Genomic DNA, 23,404 nt, shown 5'->3' on the forward strand with positions numbered 1-23,404 from the left:
TCCCTTTTTCGCATCCCCGCTATGTCAGGAAAAACATCCAACAATTATAAAAAAAAATTTTTTTTTCAACCTGGATGAAAACTGTCCTCGTGGTCTGCACAACAGTGTAGCGAAATCCCAGTAGTCTGGGCCATCTCCTGACGGCGGATGTTATGCCAACCCAGCAGGGGAACCCCACAGCTGTGAGGTTCCCAGGATGTCTCGACTGTTCCTGAGCCCTGAGTGTTCTTTTTGCCCAGGGCTCAGGGGTCATCTCCCTCCTGAGAGATGAGTCAAAAGGGGTAGAAGGGGCCGAAAGTGGGTCCACGGCGTGCGTTCCGTGCCATTTCTCTACTTGGGGACCAGCAGTCCACCACCAGTGGTGGCGTGGACGCGCTCATCTTTGTCGACGTGGTGGCTTCGCTCCATCCGGCCCACAGCTCCTGCAGTTTCAACTGCAGGTGAGGGACTGGGGTCGTTGACCGGTGAGAAGCGGAGCGGCGAAGCTGGGGCCTGCTAGTGTGGATGGCAGACAGCTCCGCAGAGGCGGCGGAGCCCAATGACCCGGCCGAAGCCGCAATCCGGAGCGGGGCCGGAGCAGCCGCGGACCTTGATGGGCAGGCCGCAGCCGCGGTATGGAGTGCGGCAGAGGCGGCTCCGGGTATCGGTGAGCAGGCCGCAGCTGGAACCATGAGTGAGCCCGAGGCGGCCGCGGGTGCCGCCGGGTAGGCCGCGGCCGGCGCCGCAATGTACCCAGAGGCGGCCACGGAGCAGGCCGCAGGGGAGGCTGGAGTGGCGGCAGGCTTCGGGTGGGAATGCAGCAGCGTCGGCCACAGGCTGGTTCCGCACCGGTGACGCGGGCCGATGCGCTGCCGGGCAGGATGGCTCAGGGTGGCGGGTGAGAGCGTCGGTCGGCCCAGCGGAGGCGGCAAAGCCCTCCGTGACCGGGCCCACAGGAACGCAGGAGGCCTCGCGGGAAGGCCGGGTGGAGGGGGCCGGTCCTGGAGCCGCCGGCCGGGCCGGGAGATCTCTCACCTTCCCCGGTCACTCTTCCTCTCCGCCCGATGTCTGGGGGCCATCAGTGGCTCCCGAAAGCAGGCCTCCCGGCGAGATTTGACCTCTTGACGCCACTGCCCCGGATCCGGAACCAAGTCTCCAATTATAATCCACAGGTGAGCAGTCTTGTAATCCACAGGTATTTGTAATCCACAGGTGAACAGTCCAAGTCCTGTTGAGTTCTTCAGACGCAGGCCTGCCGTGGAAGATGTCGTATTAGCGGCGAGGATCCTGCCGACTACGCCAAATATGGTAACGGGCCGGGAATGGGTGGTGGACCGCTGCTTACCAGACGAGGCAAAGACGAGATGGAGACAGAATCCAGTTGTAACAGTTCCAGGTTTATTCTTCGTCCTTCTGACGACCACAGCCACGCACCGCAGCCTCTTTACAATTGTCCGTTTCCAGGCCCGGGTACCTTTCGCCTTTCCTTTAGTCGAGTTGACGTCCCTCGCGGATCTTTCACTGGGGCTGTCCTAGACCAATCTACCGCCAGCACTTCACCTGCCCGAGGTCGTCGCCCAATCGGTACCCCCGGGGCCTCGTCTGTCCTGCGGTCCGTCGGGTCAGGGCCACCCCCTGACTGTCTTCTTTCTGTCAGTCCCCTGGTCAAGCTCTCTCTGTTCTCCATCTTCTGTCTTCCTCTGCTAAGCTCCTCCCGGGACTGAACTCTCTGGAACCCCAACTAGTCCTATTTATCCCCTCTCTCACCGGGAATTCCCCTCCTGGGTTCCTGTCTCCCCGCCCCCCATGACTATGCGTTTTCTTGAGCCATAAGCTGATGTTCAGTACTCAACTTCTCTCCCCTGCCATCTTGTGGTCAAATCTCGGTACTGCACTCTCTTTTCTATCTTTCCCAGCTGTTACCTTTCTGTCACTGCCAATCCCTGTCTACCGTGCACAAACCGTCCCCTCCTTCTACCAGTCACGTCTGTCCGTCAAGTCACCTTCCCCACAAATGTGGAGGGTAATGATGCTGTTGGCTTCCTAGATCCCTGATATCTTATTGGATGAATCTACCTTCTCACCCTTCTGTGCTGCTGAATGTGCTCATATGGTCCCTACAAGACCAGGTCCAGTCTTTCAGGCCAAATTTTGCTTTTACTATCAACAACATTAAGTGTGCAGTAAGAGCCAAGTGTGAATTTCTGAACAATAGCCGAGTTTCCTTTATCCTGACTTTTCAATTTGTATTAAAACAAACTAATTTCAAGGAGGATTGTGATAAAGTAAAAGATAAACATTACACCTGTGCCATGATATATCTCTAAGCTGTGTGTGGCTGATGGCTGTAATATACATTTATTCACTTCTACAGGAGATGTGTTGGCATGGCTCGAGCCCTGGTTTCATAGATTCACTCCACATCATAAATGACATTTTTTCGATCCTAAGGAATTCAGATTACTGCACAATCTTTCTTGAAATGGGGAGCAATATTATTTTCTCTAATCTTCTGGTCAGGACTCATAGTAGCTCCAATGGCCCAACATAAATGAATAGAACTCTGGTTTAATGTTGGAGTTCTCCCCTCTTACATACATTGTTGTTGGGGATGTAACTTTTTTATTCTATGTCTTTTTTACCTGTTCATTCTGTATGATGGTTTGATTGTGTTGAGATTGACCTGCTTCACTTATGTGAGTCTGTAACTCTCTTATAGTCTTAAAAAACGCTCTCCATCGCCTCTTCCAAATGCCTAAGATCTAAATTCAAAGTGAACCTGTCAGCTGGATTGGGCACAGTAACCTACAGACACTGTCAGGTCGGCGCCGTTATACTGATTATATTGATACCTGGTGATGAAATCCGTCTTGTTGTTGTTGTTTAATCTTTACTTGTAGCTTTCAGTTAATGAGATTCTCGTGGTCTTGTGCGGGGCTATGGGTGGGGCTGTGGACCGGGTTTTATGTGGTGCTCTGCTTACATATTCATCTGTTGCATTTTGTTGCGGTCGGCCGGCGCGTCAAAACGACACTTACAGATGCGTCAGCGAACATCCGCATGGCCTGTGTACCCAATGTTAAAAATGGGTATTGTTATGAATGGGTCACCGAGGAGGATGGCAGGAACAGGCTAAGCCACCAGGAAATCAGAGAAGTTGGTAACTGAGCGGATTGCGGACCCCTGATCCTATCAACACAACTAGCAATAGCCGTGGAGCGTTCCTACGAAGCCCTTGACTCCTCGGTACGGCCGGAGAACTAACTAAGCCTAAAGCCAGAAAGGTGAAATCTAAACTGCCCTGGAGAAGATCCCCAAAGGAATAGACAGCCCCCAAACATATATTGTCGGTGAGACAAGATGAAGCACAAACACAGGCAGAAAAATAGACTGAGCAAATGGTGGGGCCCAAGCTGTCTAGATAGTACCGAACAGAAAAGATACTGTCTGCAATCACGCAAAAACCCTGAAAAATCCAACACATCTGATATACAAAAAACTTAAGGCCACACGACCTCACCCCCACTATATCAGCACTCTGGTATGAACTGGAAGCAAAGCAAAAAGACATCAATATAACAGGGGACTGAACAAACTGACACAAGCCGTAACATATGGAGTGGGGCACAGCGCTGCTCCCAGCAGGGAGCACGCTGAACCCTAGCAGCAAAGCAGAAAGCAAACAAAGGTACAACCAAATTAGATGCAATCGATTAGCAAAAGAATCACTTAACTGAATCATGCAGATCAGGCAGGAGACAGAAGAACTCCAAATGCACAAGGAGAAAAATCACCAGCAACCACCAAGGTCAGCCTGCTCAATTATATGCTCCCAACTAGTAATCCCAGGTTCCCAATTATCATCGTCAGGTGGGAAACTTCCATCAACCTGGCCAGCTCCACTACTCCCAGTAACCACCAGAGAAAGCAGAGGGAGCTCCGGCTCAGAAGTCCGAGCAAGGGAATTCACAACAGGGTATGCAGGACGCATGTAGACGTAGGCAGAGCTGAAGGTAGAGGTGCTGCAGTGGGCGGGGCTGAATGTAGGAAGTAGGCTGCCATCCGCAGCGCTACACAATGCAAGTGTGAAACTAGCCTTAGATGGCAAGAATAATACGTAGCTGGGTCAGAGCCAGAAGGACAGAATCTGAAGACACAAGAGTAGTCAGTAAACGGGCCACGGTCACAATAAGAAGCAAATACACAAGCCGCGAGCTGAGTACAGAGGATTGAACCAGAGGAAAACAACGCTGTTTCTGGCAGATTCCGGCAATATTCTTTGAGCTTTAGTAGCGTGTGGTACTTTCCAATTGGCTGAAGTAGGGAGCAGATTACTCCAACTGGACAGCAGGAACAGATCTCAGATGAGATTGGACACACCACATGCAGAAGCCATAATATAACTAAATAACAGAAAACCAGAACAGTCGAAATCCCCATAAGGTGATTCCATTTTATAAATTAATTCACTGAGGGTTATAATCCTTAGGAGGAGTGAATATTTTGACTACACAGCCACTTTTCGGAAATTCACGAAACAATCACTGACCTCAGGGAGACCAGTCAAAGAAAACACTGCGGCAGCCGGCAAAGGCGCTCAATCAGTGAAATCCTAGGTGCAATGCTCCCTGGGAAATACGAATATGCAAATAAAGTCCGTGGAGCCTCATTTAAGAATCTCAAACACGGGAGCATTGCACCTAGGATTTCACTGATTGATCGCCTTTGCCGGCTGCTGCAGTGTTTTCTGACTGGTCTCCCTGAAGTCAGTGATTGTTTCATGATGTTGGTCTACTAGGCATTACTCCCACCTAGCCAGAATCCTACTCCACACTGATGAGGGGTAACACCCCGAAACAACTGTCTGTGGATGAATACTTGGCCTTGGTATTTCCCTTGTCATAGCTGTAAACTCATAAAGAGCTGGATATTGACTTAAAGGGCCACTTAATACAGTGGTAATGGTGGTTTCTGAAAGGAGTCACCCTGATCTGGCTAGTCCCGTGTTTGAGACTCTTAAATGAGGCTCCACGGACTTTTTCACTTTTCGGAAATTAACATGCAGTGGATGTTGGAGAGTGAAAATTACATTTGCCATTTTATTACCCACCACATAGTGCCCAGATTGTGCTCCAGGAGACACACAGCGCAAATTAAGTGGGTTATTCTCACTATAATATTGCTAAATACAGGGATCCTAAATGTTGTCTGAGCACACTGCAAGACTCAGAAGTGAGCGAATTTTGCTGGATTGGTTTATGGAAACCTTATTGCTTTTAACAGTCTTTGAGCCACTAATAGCGTGGGAACCTCTGTTTTTCCATTGACAGATGATGGACCGAGTGGGGACTTTTTTGTGAGATGAGAATTGGTATTATTTTCGCCTACATATCATTGATTGGTTTCTTTTTATTCAATATTTGGGAGGTAGAATGAACAAACAGTTGAACAACATGCACTACTGGTTCATCCTATAAGGTTTTCTATTAGACTGTGAAATGTCATTATCGTGGTAATTAAATTTTTTTTACATAAACTGTCCATAAAAATGGTAAGCTAATTAGAAATGTTCAAAAATATAAAACTCAAGGATAGTTTATTAAAAAATATTGTTTTTTTATCTTAGCAGATGACTGTACCAGGAGATCAGAGGGACAGCTGTTATCTTCAATTTTTAAATCTGATAATCTTGAAATCCTACAAGATGCAACTGAAGTGAATGCTATCACTCCAGATATACCATCATCCATTCACAGCAAAGATCTCTCATCTGATCCTGTGGAACAGTTCCCATCTTCTGATTCATTACTGACTACTAAGGAAAATCCAAGTCATGAAAGAGGCATTAAAAAACAAACTCCTCCTAAAGCAAATAAGTCTTTTTCATGTTCAGAATGTGATAAATGGTTTAACAAGAAATCGACTCTGGCTCAGCACCAGAGAATTCACACAGGGGAGAAACCTTTTTCCTGTTCAGAATGTGGGAAATATTTTGCAAAAAAATCAAATGTTGTTAAGCACCAGAGAACTCACACAGGGGAGAAGCCTTTTTCCTGTTCAGAATGTGGGAAATACTTTAACGAGAAAGCGCATCTGGATCACCACCAGAGAACTCACACAGGGGAGAAACCTTTTTCCTGTTCAGAATGTGGGAAATATTTTGCACATAAATCAAGTTTTGTTAAGCACCAGAGAACTCACACAGGGGAGAAGCCTTTTTCCTGTTCAGAATGCGAGAAATGTTTTAAACAGAAATCTGAGCTTGTTACTCACCAGAGAGCTCACACAGGGTACAAGCCTTTTTACTGTTCAGAATGTGGGAAATACTTTACCCGGAAAGACAGTCTAAATATCCACCAAAGAACCCACAAAGGGGAGAAGCTTTCTTCCTGTTCAGAATGTGGGAAATGCTTTAACCGGAAAGCAATGCTAAATATCCATCAAAGAACTCACACAGGGGAGAAGCCTTTTTCCTGTTCAGAATGTGGAAAATGTTTTAGCCAGAAATCATCTCTTCTTAGTCACCAGAGAGCTCACACAGGGGAGAGAAGCCTTTTTCATGTTCAGAATGTGGGAAATGTTTTAAATGGAAATTAAATCTTGATTACCATCAAGGAACTCACACAGGGGAGAAGCCTTTTTCCTGTTCAGAATGTGGGAAATGTTTTAACTGTAAATCGAATCTTTTTAGACATCGGAGCAGTCACACACAGGAGAAGCCTTTTTCATTTTCTTAATATGGGAAATTTTGTGCTTGGAAATCAACTGTTAATTAACATCAGAGACATCACATAGGGGAGAAGCCTTTTTTATGTTCAGAATGTTGGAATCTTTTTAACCAAAATTGGATCTTCTTAAAGGGATTGTCTCTTGTCATTCCTCTTGTTTGCTGACAAAAGGATAAAACTAAACTTTATTAATTCCAAATGTAAAACTATACCCATAGTTCACCCCCCTGAAGGTTAGTCAGAAGGTGACTAATAGATAAAACATGTACCCCACCGTCAGGGACAGGAGAAACGTTTTGCCGACACACAGCTATCACATTCGCAGGGGGCTTATCTTAGTTATCCCACCGCTGCCACCAAATGTGATTAAAAACAGCAAACTAGTCTATTGACCTACCAATTTACCACAAGGGCTTATTTTAGTTATCCCACTGCTGCATGAAACAGCAAAAAGAGCAAAGAGGTTTACCCGTATAGGCCTCCAGACAAATGCACTCTCAGGGTGCAGTGGACCCATATAGTTAAGATGGCAACACAGGTGCATGAATACCGATATAAAACAACCGCTCGCAGCCTACCAATATATGGAGGGGGCGGTTGCCTGGTATGTTAATGCACAGCAAAACACTTGCATGCGGCGCTGTTCACACTAAGGCCATGCACAGCATCCAGGCCAGCCTAGTAGTGACACCCTTCTATTAGCTCAGGCGGGCTGGCCCAGCGCTATCAAAATGCATGCCATGTGAACAGACGCCGCAGTTTGCAAGACCAAATGGGCCCAACTGCACCCTGGATAAAAAGTGCAAAAAACACATTAAAAAAATTCATTAATGTGGAGTATTAGCTGATATTTTGGCCAAAATACGTGAGCCCGTAACCTACGTCAAAGATCTCCACGTTTACGGGTACCTAACACTAATCCTAGGACTAATAAAGCACAAAAAGAGGACTTGAAAGTCCACCAATAATATGAAACAGCAAAAAGAGCAAAGAGGTTTACCCGTATAGGCCTCCAGACAAATGCACTCTCAGGATGCAGTGGACCCATATAGTTAAGATGGCAACACAGGTGCATGAATACCGATATAAAACAACCGCTCGCAGCCTACCAATATATGGAGGGGGCGGTTGCCTGGTATGTTAATGCACAGCAAAAAACTTGCATGCGGCGCTGTTCACACTAAGGCCATGCACAGCATCCAGGCCAGCCTAGTAGTGACACACTTCTATTAGCTCAGGCGGGCTGGCCCAGCGCTATCAAAATGCATGCCATGTGAACAGACGCCGCAGTTTGCAAGACCAAATGGGCCCAACTGCACCCTGGATAAAAAGTGCAAAAAACACATTAAAAAATTTTTTTAATTAATGTGGAGTATTAGCTGATATTTTGGCCAAAATACGTGAGCCCGTAACCTACGTCAAAGAGGACTCCACATTAATTAAAAAAAAATTTTTAATGTGTTTTTTGCACTTTTTATCCAGGGTGCAGTTGGGCCCATTTGGTCTTGCAAACTGCGGCGTCTGTTCACATGGCATGCATTTTGATAGCGCTGGGCCAGCCCGCCTGAGCTAATAGAAGGGTGTCACTACTAGGCTGGCCTGGATGCTGTGCATGGCCTTAGTGTGAACAGCGCCGCATGCAAGTGTTTTGCTGTGCATTAACATACCAGGCAACCGCCCCCTCCATATATTGGTAGGCTGCGAGCGGTTGTTTTATATCGGTATTCATGCACCTGTGTTGCCATCTTAACTATATGGGTCCACTGCACCCTGAGAGTGCATTTGTCTGGAGGCCTATACGGGTAAACCTCTTTGCTCTTTTTGCTGTTTCATATTATTGGTGGACTTTCAAGTCCTCTTTTTGTGCTTTATTAGTCCTAGGATTAGTGTTAGGTACCCGTAAACGTGGAGATCTTTGACGTAGGTTACGGGCTCACGTATTTTGGCCAAAATATCAGCTAATACTCCACATTAATTAATAAATTTTTTTAATGTGTTTTTTGCACTTTTTATCCAGGGTGCAGTTGGGCCCATTTGGTCTTGCAAACTGCGGCGTCTGTTCACATGGCATGCATTTTGATAGCGCTGGGCCAGCTCGCCTGAGCTAATAGAAGGGTGTCACTACTAGGCTGGACTGGATGCTGTGCATGGCCTTAGTGTGAACAGCGCCGCATGCAAGTGTTTTGCTGTGCATTAACATACCAGGCAACCGCCCCCTCCATATATTGGTAGGCTGCGAGCGGTTGTTTTATATCGGTATTCATGCACCTGTGTTGCCATCTTAACTATATGGGTCCACTGCACCCTGAGAGTGCATTTGTCTGGAGGCCTATACGGGTAAACCTCTTTGCTCTTTTTGCTGTTTCATATTATTGGTGGACTTTCAAGTCCTCTTTTTGTGCTTTATTAGTCCTAGGATTAATGTTAGGTACCCGTAAACGTGGAGATCTTTGACGTAGGTTACGGGCTCACGTATTTTGGCCAAAATATCAGCTAATACTCCACATTAATTAATAAATTTTTTTAATGTGTTTTTTTGCACTTTTTATCCAGGGTGCAGTTGGGCCCATTTGGTCTTGCAAACTGCGGCGTCTGTTCACATGGCATGCATTTTGATAGCGCTGGGCCAGCCCGCCTGAGCTAATAGAAGGGTGTCACTACTAGGCTGGCCTGGATGCTGTGCATGGCCTTAGTGTGAACAGCGCCGCATGCAAGTGTTTTGCTGTGCATTAACATACCAGGCAACCGCCCCCTCCATATATTGGTAGGCTGCGAGCGGTTGTTTTATATCGGTATTCATGCACCTGTGTTGCCATCTTAACTATATGGGTCCACTGCACCCTGAGAGTGCATTTGTCTGGAGGCCTAAACGGGTAAACCTCTTTGCTCTTTTTGCTGTTTCATATTATTGGTGGACTTTCAAGTCCTCTTTTTGTGCTTTATTAGTCCTAGTTATCCCACTGCTGCCAACAATATCTCACTTTCGGCTTTGCTTTGGAACTCGCAGCTCTCCGACACCCCCTTACACTCACTTCAGTCAGGGAACCGCACCTAGGATAATTGGTCGCCGGATGGGCCTCCTTCAATGTGGACTGGCTGTTAGGCATGCTGCAGCAAGGGAATTATAAATGCTCCTAGCCGCAGCCAGACGATAAGCTTATAAAACCCGTTCCGTCACTGCCAGCGTTACCCAAATAGCCCAGAACACACTTCGCTGCCACCAGCTCTGATTCCTCAATAGAGGGGTCCGAAGCCAACCCAAATTAGTAGCGTAATTAACTTCGAAGAACGTGCAAATTCATTATAGAGCAAGGAGAAACGAAACTAGTAATTTTATATTTTACTCCAAAAAGGTAGGCAGTGTTTGCAGAAGGTATAAAAAGATGTTACAATATGAGACAATTAAAGTATGTACAAGGCAATTACAAAATAACAGGGAATACGAAGAAACACTCACATTTTTCTTAGATCATTTCAGGCTGACCAGGCTGTGTGGGGAGGGGCGATACATCAAAATGCATCAGAGGTTCTTGGTGTGACAGCTTCCAATGCACCAAATGGCTCCAGACTGACTGACAGTAACTTATACCTCTGGGCTTGTGACATCAATAAAGGGGTTGAGTTACCAACGCCCTCCCTTTTCTCTGAATTGCAACTTGGTTAAGAAAACTTCGAAGCTACATAACTGGGCTGGAGAACCTAGCAGAATAACGGCAGAACCATCACTCATCTTGTCTTGGAATTAGCTTCTTATCGACTTTAAACACAGATGGTCTATTCAACTCTGTTGGGGAGAAATCCATTTCCGGATTCCGCTGGTGCTAGAGTTTAGAAAAAGGCGCTGTGATATAGATTTAGTATTGCCGGTCCCAAATATGTAATTTTCATATTCCTAACATAAACTGGCATCGAGTTATGCCGTATGGTTAGATTCTAAATCCCATCCTTTTTAGCCACAGAGGACATGTTGAAGAAAAAGAAGTTCTCTCTGCCAATTAACGCATTCTTTCGGGAGGGATGAGTTAGGAGTGTCATGTTACAGGCAGAGGAATGAAGTGAACTAGGGAGAACAGCCTGCTGACAGGGGGAAAGAAGGGGGGGTCAGGGACGCTTGTCTCTGTGCAGCTATGAATGTAGCAGAAAGTTCTGGAAAGGTGTGTTAATAAGGAAAACCATATGTCATATTTACATTATCGTGACACCTCCCCCTTTTGGACTGCGCTATGGAGGCAGGACCTCTCGGTACTCTTCCATGCGCACCTCAGTGGGTTCAGCCAGGCGGGACAACCCATCAGCGTTGCCATGCTCTCTGCCCTTTTTGTGTTGCATGGTAAAGTTGTACTGTTGGAGAGCAAGACTCATTCTGAACACGGTGTGCAGCCAGCTCAGAGGATTGTGATCGGTCACCACCGTGAAGGTGCGCCCATACAGATAGGGCTACAAATGTTGCAGTGCCAAGACCATGGCTAGGCACTCCTTCTCGATGGTGGAGTAGGCCACTTCCCTCGGCAGAAGTTTCTGGCTCAGGTACAACACGGGGTGCTCTTGGTTCCGCGAGTCGACCTGGCTGAGCACAGCACTGAGGCCAAACTCACTGGTGTCGGACTTTTCTAGGAATGGCCGACTGCTGTCAACTGCTTTCAACACTGGAGAGCTGCACAGGGCTGTTTTCAAAGCCCGGAAGGCCGACTCACAGCCGTCTGTCCAGTCGACTGTTTGGGGAAGCTTCCTCTTGGTGAGGTCCGTCCAGGGCTTTGCAAGGCTGCTGTAGTCCTGTACAAATCGCCTATAGTACCCTGCAGTGCCCAAAAAGGACATCACCTGTGTCTTGTTCCTGTGGGTGGGCCAGGACACGATCGTGTCCACTTCCTCTGGCTCTGGACTCATGGAACCCCCGCCTACCTGGTGCCCCTGGTAATGGACCTTGCTCTTGTCCATCTGGCACTTCCCCGGCTTGATGGTCAGACTTGCTTGGTGAATACTCTTGAGCACCTCCTGGAGGTGCTGAAGGTGTTCCTCCCAGATAGAACTGAAGATGGCAATATCATCCAGGTTCACCACTACGTACTTCTCCAGTCCCTGAAGCAGGTGGTTGACCATCTGCTGGAAAGTGGCAGGGGCATTTTTCATACCGAAGGGCATGACCGTGGACTTGTACAGTCCAAAGGGGGTGATAAAGGCGGATCTCTCCTGCACCTCAGGGCTTGGGAATCTGCCAGTATACCTTCATCATATTGACGTGAAAGGCCTTGCCCCTACCCCGAGTGTGGTCAATCGTGACCACGTAGGTGACTGGGATGAGCTGTTGGTAGACGACATACGGGCCTTCTCAGGGTGCCTGAAGCTTATCCTTTGGTGTGAGGACCAGCACCCACACCTTTTGACCCACCTGCTAGGTCCGCTTCCGGGCATTTTGGTCATACCAGTGCTTCTGGTCAGCCTGAGCCTGCGCCATGTTGTCATGCACCAACTGCGTCAAGGTCTGCATCTTGTCACGGAAGAGCATGACATAATCCACGAAGGACACTTCAGAAGGGTTTGGCTCAACTTCCTAGGATTCTCCTACCAACCCAAGGGGTCCCCGGACTCGCCTGCCATACAGGAGCTCGAAGGGGGAGAACCCTGTCGAGGCCTGCGGAACTTCTCGGTAAGCGAATAGCAGTTGTGGGAGGTACCGCTCCCAGTCGCATCCTTGGGTCTCAACCAGCAGACTGCATCAACCAGCTACTGTTTGAGGGTACCGTTGAAGCGTTCACACATGCCATTGGTCTGTGGGTGATACGCACCCGATACCAGACGCGTCACCTGCATTTTCTTACAGAGAGCCTCCATTAGGCGAGACATGAATTGGGTCCCTTGATCAGTAAGCATCTCCCTGGGAAATCCTACCCATGAAAAGATGCTCACCAGTGCATCCGCCACCTTATCCTCCCTGGTTGAGGACAGAACTACTGCCTCTGGGTACCTGGTAGTGTAGTCTACCACAGTGAAGATGTATTGCTTTCCAGAGCTGCTGGGGACGGTCAGCAGGCCTACAATGTCCACCACGATTCTCTGGAAAGCCTCCTCTATCTCTGGCAAAGGGATCAGGGGAGCCTTAAGAGCAGGCCCCACCTTCCCCATTCTTTGGCTGGTGATACAGGAGTGGCAGCAGTTTGTTACATCTGTCCCCATCTTGTTGAGAAAGCCGGGCCTTAGTTTTGCTGACCTCCAAGTGTCCAGCAAGTGGAATCTCATGGGCAATCCGCAGCAGCTCACCCCTGAATTGATAGGGGACATCCAGCTGTCTTTCCCTCAACCAATCCTCTTGGGATTCTCCGGTTACTGTCTCCCGGTACAACCTTCCTCGTTCCCAGAACACCCTCTCCTTATCAGTCACGGAGGTGGGCGTCTCAGCGAGGTATCTCAATTTCTCCAGGCTCGCATCTGAGTGCAGAGCAGCCTGGAACTCCTGGCTGGAGGCAGCTAGAAGCGACGTCAAGGTCCCCTCCCTGGGTCTACCTCTGGTTCAGTCTCCTGTTGCAGAGATGGGTCCAGAAGGCAGGGCGTTACCTGCATTCTGGGCACTCTGACTGCGGGTGACAGCGACTACATAGGCTGTCTCCCTGGGAATTTCTACAGACCCATCAGCCAGCGCTGCTATGGGCTCTACCTCCCCATCCACCCCAACACTTCAGGAGCACTGCTACTTATGGGCCAGTTACCTTCCTCGGTGGCACTGGTCAGTTACATTGCATCACCTTCCTCACGGTTCTCATGCATCTCCCCATTTCCTTTAGCACTGATGCTTGCTCCAGCTAGGGGTTCCTCAGCCGTCTCACTCTGCAGAGCGACATGGCTGAGTACTCCTTCACCTGTGGACACATCAAACTTTTCAGAAAAATGGTTATCAGGTTCAGCTGGCACATTTACATCATTATCAGCAACATTCCTAAGGAAAAAATGGTTATCAGATGCATCATTACTCGATAAAGCATTGTCAGATAACACATTCAGTTTTCCATCATCAATATCATCAGTGTTAGCATTACCCTTATTATCAGATTGGGGAGGGGGTGTCAGGGACGTATTATGCAACCATCCTCCCCAAATCAGTCCCCAATAAAACGTCAGTGGGCAGGTTTTCGGACACCCCAACTTCACCTCGCTCCCGGCACCCAAGTCAATAAAAACCCGGGCCATTGGTAAGGGGCAGCGGATGCCCCCAATTCCGGTGACAGGGTTTTCCCTGGAATCATCTCTTCAGTGGCCGTCAGTTCGGGTTGGATGAGGGTTCGTTCAGCCCGGTGTCCTTGAGGCATCTAGTGAGATGGGCCCCCACGCAGACATGCTCCACATTGTCCTCGGCCCTCCCAAACACCCCACCCACCAAAAGAATGGATGCGTTAGACCCGGAGGCCTTGGCTGGGGGGTTCTTCTGCTTCTCGGGACAGTTGGTGTTGATATGACCAGTCTGTCTGCAGGCAAAACACTGGTGAGGGTCTGTTGTAGGCCTGGCGTTGGCAAAGAAGACAGGGCCTTGTCGGCTGGCAGGGGCACTGGGGTTGGTTGCAGGCTTACCCCCTCTCCAGTTGGCGATGACTGGTTTCCGTGTCTCTGGTTTCCGGTTGGCCTCGTAGGCGTCGGCGATCTGGCTGCTTTGTCCACATCCTCTGGCTCAAACTGGCAGATCTCAGCTGGGCAAAGATGTAAGAACTGGTCTTTGATCATCAGGTCCCTCAGCCACTCAAAGGTCGCTGACAGTCCTTGGATCCTCTGGTCAAAGGGGGTCCTGAGTTCTTGCACCACATCACTATAACTTTTGTGTGGGCCACGTTGGAGGTTCTGGAACTTCTTGCGGCATACCTCAGGGGTTAGCGGGTATTTGGCGATCAGGACCTGCTTGGTGGCCACATAGTGGTCATCCTGGTCTTGCGGGAGAGAAGCAAACGCCTCCAGGGCTTTACCCTTTAGCCCTGGGGTCAAGTACCTGGCCCATTGGTCTGCAGGCAGCTGGTACTGTCTGCAGGCTTTCTCAAAGGCCCGCAGAAAAGTGTCCAAGTCCCCGTCTTTTTCCATCAAGGGAAAGTGCTCAGGCCGGGGCTTCGGAAACTGAGTGCTGTTGGGCTCACTGCTTCTGACTGTGGAGGGTGTCCCCCCCGCTGGGCCATTTCCATTTCATGGTCTCTCTGAGCCTGGGCTTACCACTGCTTGGCCTCTTGCTGGGCTTGGCTTCGGCTCTCTGGGCCTCCCGCTCGGCTCTGGTCTCCTGCTGGTATTGCTGGATCAGCCTCAGACGTCCATCACGGTCTTCGGCAGGGAGTTCTTCCAAGGCCGCCTGCAGGTGGGGGTCCAATCTGCCCTGGGGGCAAGTGGGGCCAGCGTTCAGTGGTTGGACCTCTGCTGCAGCACCATTTTCGCTTGGGCCGGCTTCAGCGCCCGCTGGGCTCTGGGCGTTGTCCAGTTGCACCAGAGCCGCGACCAGTTGGTCTTTGTTTTTGTTCATGGCGTCAATCCGCCTCCACCCACAAAGGGCATTAAGAGTGTCCTTATGCTGCTTATATCTCTCTTCTCCCATCATAGCCATGGTTGCCAAATAAAAGATAGGATAGAAAAACAAAGAGTAGGGAGGGGGTAATCGCAAGTACACACAATTGTCTCAGGACCACTAATCACTGAGTTCATTCTCCAAACTATAGCTGCAGGGTCCTTGGAAGAACCGTGCAAGTTTTAGTGAGTGGAATGATTGCTCAGACCAGATCACTAAGCTCTGTTATCCCACCACTGCCACCAAATTGTCAGGGACAGGAGGGACCTTTTGCCGACACACGGCTATCCCATTCGCAGGGGGGCTTATCTTAGTTATCCCACCGCTGCCACCAAATGTGATGAAAAACAGCAAACAAATCTATTGACCTATCAATTTACCACAAGGGCTTATTTTAGTTATCCCACTGCTACCAACAATATGTCACGAACTGCAGGGATTTATGTATATCCCACTTTCGGATCCGCTTTGGAACTCGCAGCTCTCCAGCACCCCCCTTACCCTCAGGTCAGTCTGGGAACTGCACCTAGGATAATTAGTCGCCGGATAGGCCTGCTTCAGTGTGGACTGGCTATTAGGTGCGCTGCAGCGAGGAATTATAAATGCTCCTAGCCGCAGCCAGACAATAAGCTTATAAAACCCGTTCCATCACTGCCAGCATTACCCAACTAGCCCAGAACACACTTCGCTGCCACCAGCTCTGATTTCTCAATAGAAGAGGGGTCCGAAGCCAACCTAAAATAGTAGCGTAGTAGCGAAGAAAGTGCAAATTTGTTATAGAGCAAGAAGAAACGAAACTAGTAATTTTATATTTTACTCCAAAAAGGTAGGCAGTGTTTACAGAAGGTATAAAAAGATTTTACAATATGAGACAATTAAAGTATGTACAAGGCAATTACAAAGTAACAGGGAATAAGAAGAAACACTCACATTTTGCTTAGATAATTTCAGGCTGACCAGGCTGTGTGGGGGAGGGGCGATACATCAAAATGCATCAGAGGTTCTTGGTGTGACAGCTTCCAAGGCACCAACTGGTTCCAGACTGACTTACAGTAACTTTTACCTCTGGGCTTGTGACATCACTAAAAGGGTTGAGTTACCAACACCCTCCCTTTTTCTGTGAGTTGTAACTTGGTTAAGAAAGCTTGAAGCTACATAACTGGGCTGGAGAACCTAGCAGAATAACGGCAGAACCATCACTCATCTTTTCTTGGAATTAGCTTCCTATCGACTTTAAACACAGATGGTCTATTCAACTCGGTTCAGGGGAAATCCATTTCTCCGATTTCTGCTGGTGCTAGAGTTTAGAAAAAGGTGCTGTGGTGTAGATTTAAGTATTGACGGTCCCAAATATGTAATTTTCATATTCCTAACAAACGCGTCAAGTTATGCCGAATGGTTAGATTCTAAATCCCATCCATTTTAGCCACAGAGCACATGTTGGAGACAAAGAAGTTCTCTCTGCTAATTAACTTATTCTTTCAGAAGGGGTGAGTAAGGAGTGTTGTGTTACAGGCAGAGGAATGAAGTGAGCTAGGGAGAACAGCCTGCTGACAGGAGGAAAGGAGGGGGGTAAGGGATGCTTGTCCCTGTGCAGCTATGAATGTAGCAGAAAGTTCAGGAAAGGTGTGTTAATAAGGAATACGTTATATTTACATTATTGTGACACCCACGTTTCACTAGGGTGAGGTGATGTATACACACTCACTCTCCAAGCCTCTCTTGTCTATGGGTTTCATCGTCCTCACCAAAGTCGACTCATCAGGAGACTTTATTTAATATCGACTAGACAAAAAACTAAAATCATGTATCATGCTATCCGAAACAGTCAGAAAACTAGTCATATATAGGCAGACCCCAGACTTCAAACTGTATACTTTGTAAGTTTATAATTCACTCCAGTGGCGGTCAGTCAGGATTAGAAAGTATGTGAAAATATAGTATAATTATTGTGTTTTTTTCTCCTGTAGAGACTGCCCTAGTTAGGTATAATAACAGCAGTCAATTGGTAGTGCAGACAAATTGTCCTAGACTAAACTCCAATTTATACCACTCAGGGAAAACTTACCTGCTCCAAAGATCATTAGCAGCTTCTAACTAATGGCCATGCTGCGGTCTGTCAGGGAATGAGTGCAATATCATTATAAAGACTAGGGATATGTGCAACCATAATGTGCAATTATTTAGTATGAATATGGAAATTATCTCTGGAAGTTCAGTGTTCCCTGAGCAGTATATACTGTATTTTCACATACTATCTATTCCTCACACTGGAGTGGCTTATAAACTTCCGAAGTATATAGTTTGTGTCACGCCGTCTCTGCATACTCACCCGGCCATCGCTCCCACGCCGCAGCCCCTCGCCGCCCGACAGCCACGGCGGTCACCTCTGACAGGCGCGTGGCTGACGGTGTCTTTTTCATGCAATGTGCATGCGCCATAGGTCGCGCCTCCCTTCTGCTTCTTGTGCTCCGGCTATGCCTGACCCGGAAGCACCCCCTGACCAATGGCAGACCAGACAGGGGCATATCAGGCCGCTTCCCCCTGAGGGAGGCGCCTGATCGTTGTTTCCTAGCACACTGGGCCTCGCTTCTTCGTGTGCTCTCTGCAGTCTCACAGTCCCATTCTCGTGTGCTCCCTGCAGCAGCCTCGCAGTCCAGCTATCCGTGTCCCCTGCTGTACTCCAGTCCTACCTCCGGTGTTCCTGTTCCATCCTGCTCCAGGCCTGTCGTCCTACTCCAGTCCTGCCTCCGGTGTTCCTGTTCCATCCTGCTCCAGTCCTGCCGTCCTACCCCAGTCCTGCCTCCGGTGTTCCTGTTCCATCCTGCTCCATTCCTGCCGTCCTACTCCAGTCCTGCCTCCGGTGTTCCTGTTCCATCCTGCTCCAGTCCTGCCGTCCTACTCCAGTCCTGCCTCCGGTGTTCCAGTTCCATCCTGCTCCAGTCCTTCTGTCCTCCTCTAATCCTGTCTCCTGTGTTCCTGCTCCAGCCATCCCTCCACATTCCAGTCTACAGTCTTACTCCACTCCTGTCTCCTGTGTTCCAGCTCTGTTCTGTCATCTACACTTCAGTCCCACAGTCCTACTCCAGTCCATCCTGAGCCGCCCCTCTCGGTACCGGCTACCGTGGTACTCAAACCCCTGGGCCTGCTCCTAACGGTCCCTGTATAGGGGTCGGTTCCACCTGGCAGCTCGCCCGGGGCCCCTCAGTGCCACGGCCCAGAGGGTCCACTCCTGGAGATTCTGGCTCCAGACCAACCACGCTAACAGTTTGAAGTCTGGGATCTGCCAATATGTGGCTAGTTTTCTGACTGTTTCGGATAAAGTGATACATGATTTTAGGGTTTTCTTCCTCTAGTCTCACTTGAATATAGGTCAATATTAAATAGTCTCTTGATGAGTTGTCTTGGGTGAGGACAATGAAACCCATAGAAATGAGAGGCTTGGAGAGTGTGTGTATACGTCACCTCACCCTATATACTGAGGCGTGGGGGAAAATATGTTTTTTCTGTTAGTCACCTTCTGACTAACCTTCAGGGGGTGAATTGTGGGTATAGTTTTATATTTGGTATTAATAAAGTTAATCAAGGTATAAATATATATATTTTTTCCTCAGTGTACTCATTCCTCATGTTTGGCCTCCTTAAAATAAAGACACTCATACTCCTGTGGCGTCAGCTCCACTTCAGTGGTGTCGAGACTCACTGTTCCGGGACTTATGTGAGTTTTTACATCACACGAGCCTTGCGCCCAATCAGTGGCAGCTTCACTGTTCCTGACTTCGGACGTATTTAACCTCAACAGGAAGCCAGGGCTGCGGCTGTTCTCTGACTGCCTCATGATGCTCGATTTGTCAAAAAGTGGGGACAGTGACGACAGCACTGATTGGCTACAGGGCTCACATGACATAGAAACCTCAAAAGAGACCCAAGAACGCAAGTGCCAACACCACTGAAGTGGTGCCAGCATGGGAGGTTTGTATAAGTGGTCTTATTTTTACAGGACCAAACATGAGGAATGAGAAGGGGTTGTCCAACTAGTTGACAACCTTTATAAGCATCAAAAATCCCTCACAGAGAGAAGTCATTATTATACCTAAAGTGAGAAATGAATTACAGGAATATCGTATTTTGTTGACCTTCAAAATTAACTCAGACGGTGAGAAACTACATATGTTATTGACAAATTGTACAAAATCATAATACGCGCGGCGTGTGTTCAAGGATGGAATATTATATGGGAGTTTTACAGAATAAACCAAATACCAACAGAAAATAAATGACCCAAAACAAACATTTATCAGTAACAATAACTCCTCTTTATTAGGTAAAGTATCAAAGAATTGCACCATTTTCCGATTCCCGTCTTGTCTCCATTTTTCATGATGTCGGGTTCGGTGAGGGCTTATTTTTTGAGTGCCGAACTGATGTTTTTAATTAATACCATTTTGGTGAAGATGATCTTATGATCGCCCGTTATTGCATTTTAATGCAATGTTGCGGCGACCAATAAATGTAATTCTGGCGTTTTGACTTTTTTTCTCATTACGCCGTTTAGCGGTTGGGTTAATTCTTTTTTATATTGATAGAGCGGGGAATTCTGAATGTGGCGACACCAAATATGTTTATGTTTGTTTTTTTATTGTTTTATTTTGAATGGGGCGAAAGTGGAGTAATTTGAACATTCATTTTTTTTATCTTTTTAAAAACATTTCTTTTTTACTTTTGGCATTGTGAAGACATGCAGCATTGTATCTTAATTAACTAGATGACTATTTTTAGCAAACGTAGAATAATAGAATGTTATCTGTATGTTGGCTTTCAAATTTAAGTGTTGATCTCTGGTTGGTCAAGAAAACAGACTTTTGTTTGTGTAAGCCGGTAATATTGACTTTTATTATGCCTTATCCTTGATCACTAGTGATGTTTGCTGATATGCTGATTATGCATTGTGTTATGGAGCCAGTTTGTTGACCTCTAAAGCAGAGAGGAAAAACTATGCAAATAGTTTAAATAATCAAGTAATGCTGCTTGATCTCATTTCTATTCTTACCCTGTATGTAAATAATGAATGAGGGACACTTGCTAAGTCTAAAAATAGGTTACATGCCTCTGTATAAAGAGACTGAGAGAGAGAAAGAGCCAGAGAGATTCTACCAAGACATCCATACATCCAAAGAACCAGAGACAATGCAGCAGCCATTTTACATCATAGCACCATTATGAGGGGCACGGATCTATTCTGTAGGAAACAACCTTGGGGTTTTCGGCCCAGGTTGGAAGGATACAGATCAGGTCCATTGACCACCATTGAACCATGGATATGTTTGGAGAAGCCAGGTTGTGATCATCAGGTTAACTGGCTTTGTACCTTGGTGCATGCCACAGGGGGAGTAACCGACTTTGAGAGATGAAGCCAGGTTGTGATCCTCGGATCAACTGGCCTTGTGTGGAGTGAATGGACTGTTTTATACTTGCCGTTACCTCCTCTCTGTGTGCGTGCCACAGGAGGGGTGGCGACCTTGGAAGATCTGAAGTCACAGCTGCTAGTATCCCGGCGAGTCATCAGAAGGGTGAGACTCTGTAATGTGCACCATCTTGGGTATTTTGCTGGGACTGTTCTATGGTTTATCTGCCTGTTTTGCTGTTCAATAAAGCATTGCACACTGATTTACCCTCACCCTGTGTTGTCTGAGTAGTGTTTTTCCCATATTAAAAGAGCGGGAGTTCAGCGGGATGATCCCTGGTCCATGTGGTTTCGGCTAGCAAACAACGCTAGCAATAGCAATCCAGCAGTGACAACCATAGAGTTCTGCTGGAAACCTCTGGTTGTCGTTCCAACCCATTGGTGACCCGCGAACACCTGACAGGGTCACAGATGGGCGGGATTTCCTGCGCGCTTGCTAAAAGCTGTCAGAGGCTGTTAGGGGCACATGTCAGCTGTTCGAAACAGCTGTACAGGGCCGGCCGCATAGCAAATTGTGTGCAGCCGTGTCCGCTGTACTGTGACATGGCCAGCAGCAGACACAGCCGCATCAAAGTCCTATGACGCCGGGGCCGGGAACTGTGCATGGCCGTCTAACCTTGGCTGCTCAGCTTCCACTCCCTCAATGTTCTCTGTACTTCCGGGTCAGGTGACGGGCATGCGCGCCGACGTCATCGTGCACGCGCCGACATGTACCGAATGCTGGAAGCAGAGAGGCGCTACTGGGGAGCGACTGTGAGGTAAGTATGAAAAGCTTTTGTTTTCTTTATAAACATTGTTAGCGTGGGTGGTCTGGAGCAGGAAATTCTGGGAGTGGACCCTCTGGACCGTGGCACCGAGGGTCCCTGGGCGAGCTGCCAGGTGGAACCGACCCCTATACAGGGACCGTTAGGAGCAGGCCCAGGGGTTCGAGTACCACGGTAGCCGGTACCGAGAGGGGCGGCTCAGGATGGACTGGAGTAAGACTGAGACTGGAGTAGGACTGCAGGAACACTGAAGGCAGGACTAGAGTAGGACAGCAGGAACACTGAAGGCAGGACTGGAGTAGGATGGCAGGAACACTGGAGGCTGGACAGGAGTAGGACAGCAGGAACACTGAAGGCAGGACTGGAGTAGGACGGCAGGAACACTGAAGGCAGGGCTGGAGTAGGATGGCAGGAACACTGAAGGCAGGACTGGAGTAGGACGGCAGGAACACTGAAGGTAGGACTGGAGTAGGATGGCAGGACTGTAGCAGGACAGCAGGAACACTGGAGACAGAACTGCGGAAGAGAACAAGGAACTCGGGTAGCAGGAATGAGAAGCTGCTGTGAGGAGCAGCCGACACTGGAACTGCAGGAGCAGAGTGCACACGATGAAGCGAGGCCAGAGTGTCAGGAAACACAACAATCAGGCGCCTCCCTCAGGGGGAAGCGGCCTGATATGGCCCCGTCTGGTCAGCCATTGGTCCAAAGGTGCTTCCGGGTCAGGGCACAGCCGGAGCATAAGAAGCAGGAAGGAGGCACGGCCGTCTCATGTGACCACTGCGGCCTTCGGGTGGAGAGAGGCTGCGGCGTGGGAGCGGAGGGCGACTGCGGCGTGGGAGCGGAGGCCGGGAGAGTATGGCGGAGCGGTGTAACAAAAATGAATTCAGTGGGTAAGGGTAATGCAAGTGATGATGTGGGGGGATGTAAGGAGACTGCACATGATGGGGTGGGGAGCAAGTAGGGCTGCACATGAAGGGAGTGGGGCTGCACATGATGAAGTGGGGGGAGTGGGGCTGCGCGTGATGGGGTGGGGCTGCGCATGATGGGGTGGGGCTGCCCATGATGAAGTGGGAGTGGGGCTGCACATGATGAAGTGGGGGTAAAGGGGACTGCACATGATGAAGTGGAGGGTAAGGAGGACTGCACATGATGAAGGGGGAGTGGGGCTGCAGGAGAAAGTGAGTAAGAGTGACTGCACATGATGAACTGGGGGGGTAAGGGGGACAGGACATGATGAAGTGGGGGGTAAGGGGGACTGCACTTGATGAAGTGGGGGTAAGGGAGACTGCACATGATGAAGTGGGTGGGTAAGGGGACTGCACATGATGAAGTGTGTGAGGGGGGACTGCACATAATGAAATGGAAGGGGGATAGGGGGCTGAAAATGATGAAGGGGCACTGCAGATCAAGTGAGAGGGTGATAGGGGACTGCATAGGATGAAGTAAAGGGACTTCAAATTAAAGTGGGGGGACTGCAAATAGTGAAGTGGGTGAGAGGATGGGGAACTGTAAATGATGAATTCAGTGTAAGTGACGGGGCACAGCAATTTAATTGAAGGTGGGGGTGAGGAGAGCAAATGATGATCTAGGGGGAGAGCAATTAATTTTGAGGGTTGGGGAGTAAATGATGTAATGAATGTGGGGTAGAGCAGTTGATAATGAATAGAGGATGGGAGAGAGCGAGATATGACAATGATTTGGGATGGGAGGGGCATGTAAATATAATGAATCGGGGTTAGGGTTAGAGTGGGAGGTACATAGTAGGGCGTTGAGGATGAAGTGACGTAATGAATTGGGGGAAAGAGTACAGGTGCTAATTAATTTATATATTAAATGGGGAGAGTGGCTACTTATAGTTAGTGGGGTGCACAGTGGTGGATTATAACTTATATTTGGAATGGTGACTTGCATAATAACCAGTTATATATTGATTGTGGGTGCA

General features: G+C 48.4%; 1 protein-coding gene and 1 pseudogene across 1 annotated transcript in view; one reads left to right on the plus strand and one right to left on the minus strand.

The window, feature by feature from the left end:
* LOC141047324 (uncharacterized) overlaps positions 1-6,842 on the plus strand; it is a 28,062-nt gene extending 21,220 nt beyond the window's left edge. The window contains exon 7 of the mRNA XM_073542384.1: positions 5,606-6,842. Within this exon, the coding sequence (XP_073398485.1) occupies positions 5,606-6,576 (971 nt within the window). The 3' untranslated portion in view covers positions 6,577-6,842. The remainder of the gene's footprint in view (positions 1-5,605) is intronic.
* Positions 1-23,404, minus strand: part of LOC141047308 (uncharacterized) — a 442,763-nt pseudogene that overhangs the window by 334,486 nt on the left and 84,873 nt on the right.

Source organism: Dendrobates tinctorius, unplaced genomic scaffold, assembly GCF_039654945.1.
Source record: "Dendrobates tinctorius isolate UK_male_01 unplaced genomic scaffold, ASM3965494v1 ptg000126l, whole genome shotgun sequence".
NCBI classification, from domain to species: Eukaryota; Metazoa; Chordata; class Amphibia; order Anura; family Dendrobatidae; genus Dendrobates; species Dendrobates tinctorius.